At 43.0% G+C, this 13,507-nt stretch overlaps 1 protein-coding gene across 4 annotated transcripts in view; it reads right to left on the bottom strand.

Annotated features, from left to right (window-relative positions):
• EPRS (glutamyl-prolyl-tRNA synthetase) overlaps positions 1-13,507 on the bottom strand; it is a 216,568-nt gene that overhangs the window by 187,359 nt on the left and 15,702 nt on the right. For all 4 annotated transcript variants that reach the window (XM_030196016.1, XM_030196017.1, XM_030196018.1 and 1 more), the window contains exons 2-4: positions 10,231-10,315; positions 7,355-7,454; positions 1,165-1,321 (exon numbers count right to left, since the gene is read on the bottom strand). In XM_030196016.1, the coding sequence (XP_030051876.1) occupies positions 1,165-1,321; positions 7,355-7,454; positions 10,231-10,315 (342 nt within the window). The remainder of the gene's footprint in view (positions 1-1,164; positions 1,322-7,354; positions 7,455-10,230; positions 10,316-13,507) is intronic.

The following is a 13,507-nucleotide window of genomic DNA, read 5'->3' as shown; positions in this document are numbered from 1 at the left end:
TATCCAAATAGCAAGAGTGTGGTAGAGGCTTATTTTTGGTGCGACTTGGGTGGGCTTACAATTTGGATGTTTTTCTACGATAATGGAACATTAAAAAAAAAGTCCAAGGCAGAAAAGTATGTTTTTATCTAGACCTATTTCAGTCATAACTAAAGTCAGAAAAGGGTACCCTAACTGACCAGCCCACTGGACAGATGAAGGTATGACCTCCCCTTAATACCCCAAAGTCACTGACCCCCCCCCCCCCCCCCCAAAGATCTGACAGTAGATACCAGGCTTATTAATATCTTATATAGTATGCTTTAAATTTTATACAGTTTTAAGTATGATTATGATGCATGCTGTATGTTCACTTTTTTTTTTTGTTGTAAACAGCTCAGACACTTCAATAAATCCAATCCAATCTATGACAGCTCCAGATATTATGGTCATTCCTAAGAAAAACAGCAACCAAGTGGATGGAGTAGCCTAGTGGTAAGTGCAGTGGACAGTGAACAATGGGAAGCAGGTTCAATTCCCACTTTAACTCTTTACTACTAACTACTTATTTCTATAGCGCTACTAGACGTACGCAGCGCTTTAATTTCAGTACAAATATGTGAGCCCTCCTGGAACAAAGAAATACCTCTTGTTCCTAAATATATAAGTGACCTGCGAGCCTGAAAGCTACTGTACTGACCCTTAAGTAGGTTCTCTTTATTCCTGGAGAACTCAACATACAGTATTAAGGGTTTAGGTGGTATTTGTACCAGTGTCCCTTTATGTGAAGTCCACTTCACTGACCACTAGGCTGGCCTTCTGTACTGCTGGGACATTTGTGTGGCCAATTCACTGGGAATGCTGCCAAACTCTGGCTTGTTTTTCCAACCTTTTCTCCTGGGATTCCCCCCCCCCCCCCCCCCCCCCCCCCCCCCAAAAAAAAATAAAAATAAATAAATAAATAAATAAAATAAAAGTGGTACTTACAAGATAGACATCTTCAACTTGAAAATGTCTAGCTCAACACCATAATTGAACCAGACATGTAGACATTTTTCTAGTTCAATTATGGCTGTGAACTAGACATTTATGGCAAATCATCACAATTAGGACTTAAACATTATATTGAAAATGCCCCACCACGTGTCCAGCCTGAAAACAAAGTTAACACTTGTAAATGCATACCTGTAAGTACAGCCCAGACGCATAAGTCAGCCAGGCTCAAGATATTTCCAACCAAATAGGTTCGGAGAGACAAGCAATGGTTGAGCTCTTCGATTGCTGTTGTGTACAAGGAAGCCTTGCTTAACCTGGTGGCACCAAACTCCAGCCAATGGTCAATCTGGTGCAGATATAATTTAAACAAACATTCAATTCAGTACTATGAAAGTATAATAGAGATGGTTCCCATGAAAGATAAGCAGCACATTCACAATCCCAACAAGTAGAATTTGAACACCAACACCACTGTCCTTTATACATACAGGTGATCACAAACTGAAGTACAGCATCTGAGCAACAGACAGTTATCTCTGGCTGCTGCATCCAAGATCAAGCAGCAATACAATTACCATCCAATTGCAGCAGGGTCAATAAATGCATAAGACAGAAAAATAGGGATTGTGAGGGAAGGAATAGATAATGTGCATGAGGCATGAGAAAAAGTGTGGCAGCATGAGCCATCTAGAACGGTGTTTCTCAAGTCGATCATGGAGTACCCCCTTGCTAGTCAAGTTTTTAGGATATCCAAAATGAACATGCATGAAATTGATTTGTATACACTACCTCCATTAGATGCAAATATTTCACGTGTATTCATTGTGGATATCCTGAAAACCTGACTGGCAAGGGGGTACTCTAAGAGCGACTTGGGAGCACATACAGTGTGATATAAAAGGTACGCTTCCCACTCAGTACAACAGAAAGGGTGTGGGGGTGTGTGGAAGAGGGAAGGCATAGGTATCGGGGCGGTGTATGTATATGCACTGGGTCCAATGTGTGTGGGCATGGGGGCTGCGGACAGAGTATGTGAGAGGAAGGGCCAAGTGAAGAACTGAGTGGGTGTGTGGGAAGGGAGAGGTGGCAATGAGTGCCCATGTGTGCTGATGCCAGTCGATGTGTACATGCAAGTGGGAGTGCGGGGGCAGCACTTTCCACATGGCTGTCACCACTCCCTCTCATCTCCCCTCCCCCCCCCCCCAATTCCCCTTTGCTCTCTCCATTCTCTTTCATCCCTCCTTCCTGTCTTCAGCTATGTCATTGCTCCAGGTGCCAAAACAGATGGGGTAATCAACAGCCATTGCTGATGCAGATGTGAGGGGAAGGGGTGGCCTGAGAAGTCTTCAGTCACTGTCACTGCTCCCCTCAATCTTCAGGTGGCAGGGTCTGGGCTACCCACCATGCTGTCGTTCCTCCTCCCCCTCCTCCACTGACTCCTCTCTCCCCTCTTCGGGTGGTGGGCTTGGTCTTCCCGCAGTGTCTAATACTGACAGATCCCACACTATTCCTGCAGCTTCCTCTCTATACACAGGTCTGTTTGTGCATGCACAAACAAACCTATGCATATGGACAAGATGGACAAACTGACCATCCACAACAGCCACTGTTGCCTGTTGAGAAACTCACCTAATAGAGACCTGCTTTAGATTGCATGCAATTAGTAGAAAAGCAGGAACTATACTATTCTAAGATGTATTATCTAGCTACAGCTTGCACCTTCTGCTAAGATGGATCAGAACATACATCGTGGAGAATCAGTGGGAAGCTGTATTAGAAGGGTAAGCAAGTGGGACACTAGTATATCCAATTCACTGCTCTGGAGCATGATGAAATATCAGAGGAAAGGGTCAATGTAAACTGCCACTAGCCCCAACCCACTGTGAAGAACAATGAAATAGTATTAGTTTTACAGAGAGTCCCCTCACCCTGATAGCAGAATAAAACAAACTGGAAAAAACGCTTGTTCAGTCAATGCATAATTAAGCTACAGCATTTTTTGCCAGAACATTTTAAAGTCGAGACCAGTAGTGTAGCTAGGTTTCAAAAAAACAACAAAAAAAAGTTTGGACAAGTTTCTTAAAGATAGGTCCAGGGTCATTCCATGCCAAGTGGTCTAAAATTAAAAAAAGTTCCCACCATCATGTTCTCCAATTTTGTTCAAATTTTATCTGTTGCGCGAGTCAGGTGTTAAACGAAGTTTCCCAAAATCTGAGGTCTCTAACTGCAATAGTTGCAGATCTAGACCCCCTTTTCTGAAAGGTTGTCAGTCCATGAGCGCGTGACATTTACCAAAATGCCATTTTTGGGGTCTAATAAAATCCAAACACATCTATAAGAATGGCTAAAAAATTCAAATCCTGTACAGATTTTGATGCTAATTCCGATGAAATACATTTTAACATTATGGATGCAAAATCCAGTCAAACAAGTTGACTCAAAGTGTGCATCAAAATTGGTCGCGACTCATCGGAACATATTTGGACCAATATTCAGACCGCAACAACTTCCATGCAAACAAAGATATGGGCTTGAAATTTTGAACAAGCATTATGCTTGTGCTGGACATAATACTGCCAGATTTACAACTAACCAGCATCTATAACCACCCTGCAGGATCTCTTCAAAGTTGACACTGTCAGCGCAAATGGTAAAATGTACCAAAGTTCAAAGCCAATTATTAAAAAAAGAGTCTGCCTGCATCAGCTTGTGAACAGTATCATCTGAAAGAGAAAATTGTGCTCTACAACACTGATATGTTTTTGTTTTGCAATGCCACCAATACGTAGCCATTTACTCAGGTCAAAGTATGTTATATTTAGTACGCTTGATGCGCTAATTTTTCTTCATTTCTAGGAAATTGAGTCTTAATAGTCACTTAAAAGTATTGATATAATTATTTATTCATTCATATTTTATTTGTTGATTGTGTGCTGTTATCAGTTTGGTCGTGCATCTCAGGTGAATATTCCAGCTTAATAAAATCTTTTAAAAAGTGTGTTTATCATCTGTTGTACCATTTAATTATAGATGTCAGAAGACAAGAAAAATGAAGAATCCTTGGCTCCCTGTTCAATTGGGAAAAATGCTAGTACATCAAAGTGCCACGTTGAGCCTGCCATGAGTGGGAAAGCGCAGGGTACAAATATAACAAAAATAAAAAAAAATAAAAATAAATGCTAAGAAGGCAGGATTCAAACCTTTTGGGGATTTCACAGAATGTGACCAGAAATTGCTTCTTATGCGTTCAGAAGCAAAACTTGATGAAGATTCAGTCACTTGCTTTCACCATGAATCCCTTTTCCTAAGTATGTTGCTTGCATTTATGAAAATAAATGGTGGATTGGAAACGTTTGTGAAACATCAGTTGAACAGAAAGATGCTTTCATAAGCTTTACGCAGCCTCATGGTCCCGCTACTTCATTTTATTGGCCGGTAAGATGCGATACTTGCTGAATCCCAGAACAACTTCTGGGATTCAGCAAGTATCGCATCTTATCATTGCTGTTATTCCAGCTTCATCAGTGGCATCATCTGGTCAGCAATATAGTTTCCCTGAAACCGTTCTCTTGCAGATCAATGATGCTTTTAGAATGATGATTCTCCTCTCCCCTACCCTCCCCTCCATGTCCAACAATTCTCTCTTCCCTGCCCTCCCCTCCCATCCATGTTCAGCAATTCTTCTCTCTCCCCTCCATGTCCAGCAATTCCCATCCCTGCCCTCCCATCAATGTCCAGCAATTCTCTCTTCCCTGTCCTCCTCTCCCTTCCCATTGATGTCCAGCAATTCCCTCTTCCCTGCCCTCTCCTCCCATCGATGTCCAGTGATTCTCCTCTCTCCCCTGCCCTCCCCTCTCCCAAGTCCAGCGATTCTTCTTCCCCCAGTCCATCCTCCTCCTCCACTGCCTGCCAGCGAAGCAATAGAAAGGCTGCCAGCGTCAGACTCAGCAGCGCAAACGGTGCAGCGACTGTGAGAGGCTGGCAGCGTCGGAGCTTCCCTCTGCGAGTCCCGCCTATGCGGAAACAGGAAGTTGAAACAAAGTAGGCGGGACTCGCAGAGGGAAGCTCTAACGCTGCCAGCCTCTCTCAATCGCTGCCTGCACCGTTCGCGCTGCTGAGTCCTAGAAAAACAGTAAGTAGGGGAGTGAGAGGAAGGGTGCAGGACTCGCCGGGGGGAAAAAAGGTTCCGGTGCGCCGTACCGGTGCGTACCGGAACAAAAAAAAGCCCCGTCTCTTACAAACTCTGCCTCTTCAGCTCTTGCACCATGATCTCCATAAGATTTATGGTCTTTTTAATAGATTCTGCTGGGTGAAGAAGAAACCTAAGATCTGTTGGCACCTCCTCTTGGGGAATTGGAGCTGGAGTGGTTTGCGATTACCTAACTACAGACTTTACAACTAGGCATACCTATTGCGCCACGTGGGTGACTGGTTACTGGGTAGGTCATGTTTTACACTTTTGACTCTGGAGCAGGCGTTTTTTGCCCCATACAACTGACTTTCTTTGCTTCATTGTATATCTGCTCAGCATCCGCCTCGTTTCAAGCATTCTATTCTGCTGGGACCACTTTGAGAGGTATAGAAGGCCTTGGTTGCTTTGGTGGGGGCTGACCCTGTCGTTACTACTTTGTTAGCTATTTGTGGAAATCCCGATTTTGACCCTGGAACGGATAATCCAATATTGCGAGCCTGGGAGTCCCATGATATTTCATGTTTGGAAGACATTTTAACATCAACAGCCCACAATCATGCCATTTGAGGACCTTCAGCAACGAGCTGGGATCCAGTGGGGTAATCACTATGGGTATTGCCAACTATGCCACTATGCCCTCTGGCAGAGGGACGGGTGCCACATTGAAGGATTTCTTTCAGTCACTTTCAAGCAGGGACTCTCTCTTCATGTTCAAGTGTACAGTGCTCCATACATCCAGTAGCGCTACAGAAATAAGTAATAGTAGTATCTCTAGGTTGCATTGCGCACTTTGTTCCCAGAGGGTGGGGAGGGATCTGACCAAACGTAGGAATCATTGGGTTGTGGATTTGGGGCAAGACTTGGAAGCCTGGTATCCAAGAGTAAATATCTGGGCTCTCTCCCGTTTGGTGACAGAGGCGTGGCTCCAAAAATGCTACTTTCGAGTGATACACCGTGCTTATTTTTCACAAGTGCAGTTGTTTCATGCACGCGGAGTACAGCCACCTCTCTGTGTTAAATGTGGTGGAGCTGCTGGCATTGGGTATTCTTTTTGGACAAGTCCCAAGATTCAAAGATTCTGGTCAGCTGTTGTGCAGTACATGGTTTCCGGTTTGGGTGTGGCTGCTCTTGGCTCGGTGGAGCAATTACATTTAGATGTACAAGGGGCTTATAGGAATGGGATTAAGGGACAAATTCTTCTGTTTAGGAAACTGTGTCTCATTGCCCGCAAAATTATCTTACAGTACTGGCCCTCAGCAGAGGCTCCCTCAGTGTGGCACTGGCAGAATCAAATCCACTTATTAGCCACTTGGAAGGCGAAGGGCAGCACGTGGTTCTCTGAAGAAAAAAACCCTTTCAGTATGGACTGTCTACTTATATATACAGAGTTCTAGGAGATGAAGCTGTTAAATTTGTTATAGCCTAGGGGATGGTGTGGGGGGATTGTGTAGTACTAAGAAGCACGAGTCTTTGGAGGGGGGGACGGGAATAACCATGAGAGGTACTATTTTCATTCTCCTTCCTATGGGGGGCTAGAGGTACCAAGAGCGCAGGCCTCAGCCCTGGAGGTTTTCTTTCCATTCTTGCCAACTTAGAATTTGGGATTTTGGGATGGGAGGGTTGTTTAGGTACAGACTTTGATGGCTGGCTTGATTTACTAGGGGTATGCCAATTTGAACTGGGGTTTTTTTTTTTTTTTTTGCTTTCTATGATTGTTGTATTTACTCCATGTTTTGAGTAATCTTTCAAGAAGCCATCAGTAAAAATTGTTAAACTCCAAACGTTGTTTCCCTGGTTCTCAACCTACTGTTCAAACCATTAGGCTACTCCTCCACTCCAATCTCAATGAACAAATTATAACTTCTCAAAGTCAGCTTTTTATTCCAAAGAGTTAAGGTTCCAGTCTGCTTGGTTGTCCTTATAAACTATGGGGCTCATTTTCAAAGCACTTATACTTACAAAGTTCCATAGGTTACTATGAGGCTCATTTTCAAAGCATTTAGACTTACAAACTTCCATAGGTTACAATGGAACATTATAAGCCTAAGTGCTTTGAAAATACGTCTATATATATTAACAATTCTGTTCCAATAAAAGTATTCTACATAAAGAATGTGATCTTACTCAACACAGAAATATTGCAGTTTATCTACAATAGGAGAAACTTTCCCCAAAACATTCACTTACCTCAGTGTGCTCCATAATATTTGAGCCATATAACCTCGCCGATTCTGCAGCTCGGGCCAGGTATCGGATGATGGCATGAACATCAGTAAAAACAACACCGCTACAAGAGACAAAACAGAAAGAGAAGGGCAAAGAAAATTATGAGCAAACTCCTACATGTGTGATTGAAGATGTTATCAAATTTTGTTTTGCTAGCAATATGTTCTATTTCAAGAAGTTTGCAAATGTTTAAAGCTTTTAATCTAACTAGGCAAGTGTACTAATCAACTACAATTTTAAAGTCCCGAAACAGACTTACCAAATCCATTCTCATAATTTAATACTACACAAAAGTGAAGATACTTACCTGTAGCAGGTATTCTCTGAGGACAACAGGCTTTATATTCTCACGAGTGATGCCGATCCACGTTGCCCGGTCCGGCATTTTGCCATAGCTAAAAGACAGCTTTGTGAAGTGCGAGCTGTGCTTCACCACGCATGAGTGAGTGCCTTCCCGCCCGTCTCGTGAACGTGGTCTACTCAGTTTTATACTACAGCAAAAAATAAAGTTTAAAGAACAAAGCAGACAACTCCAAGGGGAGGTGGATGGAATTGTGAGAATATAAGGCCTGCTGTCCTCCGAGAAAGCGAACATACTTACCTATAGCACGTATTCTCCGAGGACAGCAAGCTGATTGTTCTCACATGTGGGTCAACGTCCGCGGCGGCCCAGGAATTGGCAAAAACTTTTGCAAGCAAAATAAAATTGAAGTCTTTTGAGAGAGTTCAGTCGCGCGGGCAGCGCGAACCGCGCATGCGTGAACGACTTCCCACCCACCGCACGAGGGTGCCTCTTCAGTTTAATCAAAAAGCATATAAACAACAATAACAACAACTCCAAAGGGGAGGAGGGCGGGTTTGTGAGATCACCCTGCTGTCCTCGGAGAATACCTGCTACAGGTAAGTATCTTTGCTTTCTCCGAGGACAAGCAGGCTGCTTGTTCTCACATGTGGGGTATCCCTAGCAACCAGGCTCCCTCAAAACAATGAACATTGGTCAATTGGGCCTCGCAACGGCAAGGACATAACATAGATTGACCTGAAACCAAAATCAACTAACAGAGTGCAGCCTGGAACAGAATCAAAATGGGTCTAGGGGGGTGGAGTCGGATTCTAAACCCCAAACAGATTCTGCAGCACTGCCTGCCCAAACCGACTGTCATTTCGGGTATTTATTTGTTCCATTTGTATCCCACATTTTCCCACCTATTTGCAGGCTCAATGTGGCTTACATAATGCCGTAATGACGATCGCCATTTCCGGAATGAGAAATACAAAATGGTAATGCATTAAAGTTCATAACTGACAGAGTAAGTTAAGCAGTCAAGTATAGAGAGCTCATTTCCGGAATGAGAAATAAAGTGGTATTGCGTTAAAGTTCATTAGTGACAGAGTAAATTAAGCAATCAAGTGTCGAGAGTTCGGTTTTGTCCAGTTCTGGTACGAGTTTCGTTTTCTGGTATTTAGGATGGATCATTGTGGTATGCCTTTTTGAACAGTTTGGTTTTTAATGATTTTCGGAACTTTGTTAGGTCATGCATTGCTTTTAGGATGTTTGGTAGTGCATTCCATAGTTGCATGCTTATGTAGGAGAAGCTGGATGCTTTTGTTGATTTATATTTTAGTCCTTTGCAGCTAGGGTAGTGAAGATTCAGGAATGTGCGTGCTGATTTTTTTGTGTTTCTGGTTGGTAAGTCTATGGGGTCTGTCATGTAGACCGGGGCCTCGCCGTGAATAATTTTATGAACCAGGGTGCAAATTTTGAACGCAATACGTTCTTTAAGTGGGAGCCAGTGTAGCTTTTCTCCTAGGGGTTTGGCGCTTTCGTATTTCGTTTTTCCAAATACAAGTCTGACTGCGGTGTTTTGGGCAGTTTGGAGTTTCTTAATGATTTGTTCTTTGCATCTGGCATAGATTGCATTGCAGTAGTGTAGGTGGCTTAGCACCATTGATTGTACCAGGCTACAGAATATTTCCCTTGGGAAGAAAGGTTTTACTCTTTTGTGTTTCCACATTGAGTGTAACATTTTCTTTGTTGTATTTTTCGCTTGGCTTTCTAGTGTGAGATTTCGGTCGATTGTAACTCTGAGAATTTTCAGGCTGAGACAGGAAGGGTGTAGTCTGGGGTGTTTATAGTGGTGGGTTTGTTCGTGTTGTATTGTGATGAGAAGATGAGACATTGTGTTTTTCTGTGTTGAGTTTTAATTGAAATGCATCCACCCATGAATTCATGATTTGGAGGCTGTGTTTGATTTCATTTGTGATTTTAAGTTAGATCATGTTTCAACGGGATGTAAATCGTGACATCGTCTGCATAGATGTAAGGGTTGAGGCCTTGGTTGGATAGAGATGTCATCATTAGGTTGAAAAGAGTTGGTGAAAGCGTTGATCCTTGGGGTACTCCACATTCTTGTTTCCATGGTGATATGTTTGAATTTGATATCACTTGGTATGTTCTTGTGGTTAGGAAGCCCTTGATCCAACTAAGCATGCTTCCCCTGATCCCGAAGTATTCTAGGATGTTTAGTAGTATTTGATGGCTTACCATGTCGAACGCACTGGACATGTCGAATTGTAGGAGAAGTTTGAATTTGCTTACTGGACTACCATAAAGCTTGTCAAAGATACAGGCAAGACCTTTTTACTGGGTTAACTTAATATAGCTTGTTTGACCCTTTATTTCTCTATCTTCAAAGCCCATTTTTCTTTTTAAACAGCATTTCTTCCCATTATCTTATGTCACAAAATGTTCAAAGTCTATAACAAACAGTTCATTTTGGATTGGGGGGTGGTTGTTAGAAAAATAGAGCAGTCATATGCTCCAAACAGATACTTACTCCGATACCCGAAGTATGTTCTCCTTGCCCTCTTCCACCGAAATTCTGACATTGTCTTTCACATGCTCGACGGTCAGCAAGGCTCCTGTGAACCAAAACACAAATGAAGTTGGCATTTAAAAAACAAAAAAAGTGTTCACTACAGATCAAGAGGAAAGCATGAGATCCACTGCTCTGGTCATGGCTGTATGGAGGGGAGGGGGCTAATGTTAGAACACCATACCTATGTGAGAAGTCAAAATAGCAGTCTAATGATTAGAGCAGTGGGCTGCAGATTAGCATGTTACTTACCTGTAATAGGTGTTTTCCAACAGACAGCAAGATGGTGCAGGGGCAGAATTTAGCATGTGAAGCCCTTCCCATGTGCAAAAGTCTCCCCAGCTGGTTCCAGACAAATGAATTAGCTCTCAGATAGGAGAGGATTGTGTGCTTTATCAGTCCTGCTGTCTATGGAAAAACACCTGTTAAAACAGGGAACATTGCTTTTTCCGCCAACAAGCAGGACGGAGTTGGACATACAAATGGGTGTCTCAAACTTAGGGCTCCTCAGTTTCATATTGTTTTAGTCTTTTGAGCAGCCCACGGAGAGTAGTTAGCTCATTGGGACAGATTGGTCAAGCGCTGAAAACCAAAGGCACTGACCCTGGCTGAAGCTTGGTACAAACAATAAAGAGCAATAACGGTATGTAGGAAGACCACATAGATGCTTTGAACACGATATCTCACAAGGCAGACTTCGAGAGAGCAAGAGTTGCAGCTCTAATCTGATGAGACAACTCTGGAGCTGAGAAGAGCATCCGCTTGTTCACAAAAGAACTATATATATGAAGCAAGTCGATGTGCTCAAGTATTCTTTGCAAGTGCATACCTAGGCTATTAGAATCAAAGGAGATGAAAAGATAAGTAGATTTTCTAAAGTTTTAAGGGACAGCCAGTTTGCTTCTCAACCATTGTGCCACTGACAATTTACCAATGTGACATAAGACTTGTACTGGAGGAACCCCCTCCCTTTGAACAGCAAAGAGGTACGGCAGAAAGAAAATAGCAGCACAGGGCCTTGGAGCTCATGGGCCTATTCAGTGTCTGCCACTCCCATCCCCTCTAATGTAAGAAATCATAGAGGGGGCAGGACCAGAAGACACTATGAATATATACAGGCTCTGAGGCTGCCCGACATGGATGGAGGGGAAGGAAACAGAGAGAAGGGATGCCTGACGTGGGTGGCAGAGAAATGGAAAGCTATAAATAGAAACAGTAAAAAGAGAGATCTTGAAGACTGGATGTGAGGGGAAAAGATGAAATTTGAGTGGAGACACAGAAAAATAAATACACGAGGAAATGCATCTCTATTTCTCTGGTGTTACACTGGTGGTCACTTATCCTGTATTTGGAGATGGTCCATTTGTATACTGCAAGCTTGACCAAGGCCAGAGCCTCATCATGCTAAGACCCTCAAGGCAAAGCTTGGGGCTGAAGTAGGCAAGGCACCTCTGAACTACTGGAGTAAGGACTGTGGTCGAACCCCAGGAGCACCCAGGCTACCAGTTTCAACCGCAACGGACACAGACCGTGGATTGCACCCTGGGGAATCAGGTCAACACCAGGGACCTGCTGCACCACACAGACCTACATCACCTGTGGAAGGTAGAGAAATAATGAAGAACTCCAAGCTGCTCCAGGTCATATACTGGGAATGTCACTGAAATAGTTCAATATCTTTACTATCATCTTCTGATAGGGGGACTGAACCCACTTGTCTGGACTGGTCTAGCAGGATAAAAAGGAATGACAATTATCTGTCCAGCTTCCCTGGCTGTTGGTCCACTCCTGTAACCTCAAGAGCACTCCATTCAAATCACGTGCATCCACAACCTGCTGCTACAGACAGAATTAGGCCGTGCCATTTTTTCTATGCTACTCCTAGAGAAGAGAATTAAAGTCATAAACCAAGATCCAAGTGTGTGTGGGGGGGGGGGGGGGGGGGGGGGAGTGGGTGAAGCCACATCATCAGAATGAGACTTCGGAGGGGGGGGGGGGGGGAAGCAGTTTCAGAAATAAAAAAAATCATGTTACAAGGTAGGGGACCACAAATGTATAATAGCCCTAGACAAACCATATTAGTTCAGCTATGGCCTTATTACTACTACTTATTTCTATAGCACTACTACACAGCGTTATACACTTGAACATGAAGAGACAGTCCCTACTCAACAGTGCTTACAATCTAATTAGGACAAAGAGGACAAATAAGAGATAAGGGAATTACTAGGGTTGGGGGTGATTAAAAAAAGGATACTGAACAAGTGAGGGTAAGGAGTTAAAAGCAGCATAAAAAAGGTGGGCTTTTAGCCTAGATTTGAAGACTGCCAGAGATGGAGCTTGACATACTTGCTCAGGAAGTCCATTCCAGGCATATGGTGCAGCAAGATAAAAGGAGCGGAGTCTGGAGTTGGCGGTGGAGAAGTGTGCAGATAAGAGAGACTTACCTAGTGAACGGAGTTCCTGGGAAGGAGTGTAGGGAGAGATGAGAGTGGAGAGGTACTGAGGAGCTGCAGAGTGAATGCATTTATAAGTCTATAAGAGGAGCTTGAACTGTATGCGGAAATGGATAGGGAGCCAGTGAAGTGACTTGAGGAGAGGGCTAATATGAGCATAGTAACACTGTAAAATTCATTTTTGAAATTGTCATTGGCATATAATGGTTTAATACATTATCATACTTGTTTATTCTTTCCAAATCAACAGAAGGTTTGGATGCCAAACCATTGAAGCCATCTCCCCACCCCTGCCAGAAGGATAGCACATACAAAAACAGAAAAATTCCATGTGCTTTGTTTTGCATGATTTTCCCACTTTTTTTTTGTTTTGGTTGAAAGTATACTGTATGGTATGTGTATGTACTGCATTTTGAAATGTAAAAATTTGTGAAGACCTACATAAGTATTGCCATACTGGGAAAGACCAAAGGTCCATCAAGCCCAGTATCCTGTTTCCAACAGTGGACAATCCAGGTCACAAATACCTGGCAAGATCCCAAAAAAGTAAAAAAACATTTTATACTGCTTACCCCAGAAATAGTGGATTTTCCCCAAGTCCATTTAATAATGGTCTATGGACTTTTCCTTTAAGAAGCCATCCAAACCTTTTTTAAACTCCGCTAAACTATCCGCCTTTACCACATTCTCTGGCAACAAATTCCAGAGTTTAATTACATGTTGAGTGAAGAAAAAGTTTCTCAGATTTGTTTTAAATTTACTACACTGTAGCTTCATCGCAT

The sequence above is a fragment of the Microcaecilia unicolor genome, chromosome 3 (genome assembly GCF_901765095.1).
Source record: "Microcaecilia unicolor chromosome 3, aMicUni1.1, whole genome shotgun sequence".
Classification (NCBI taxonomy): domain Eukaryota; kingdom Metazoa; phylum Chordata; class Amphibia; order Gymnophiona; family Siphonopidae; genus Microcaecilia; species Microcaecilia unicolor.
This window is presented reverse-complemented; position numbering and strand designations above follow the sequence as displayed.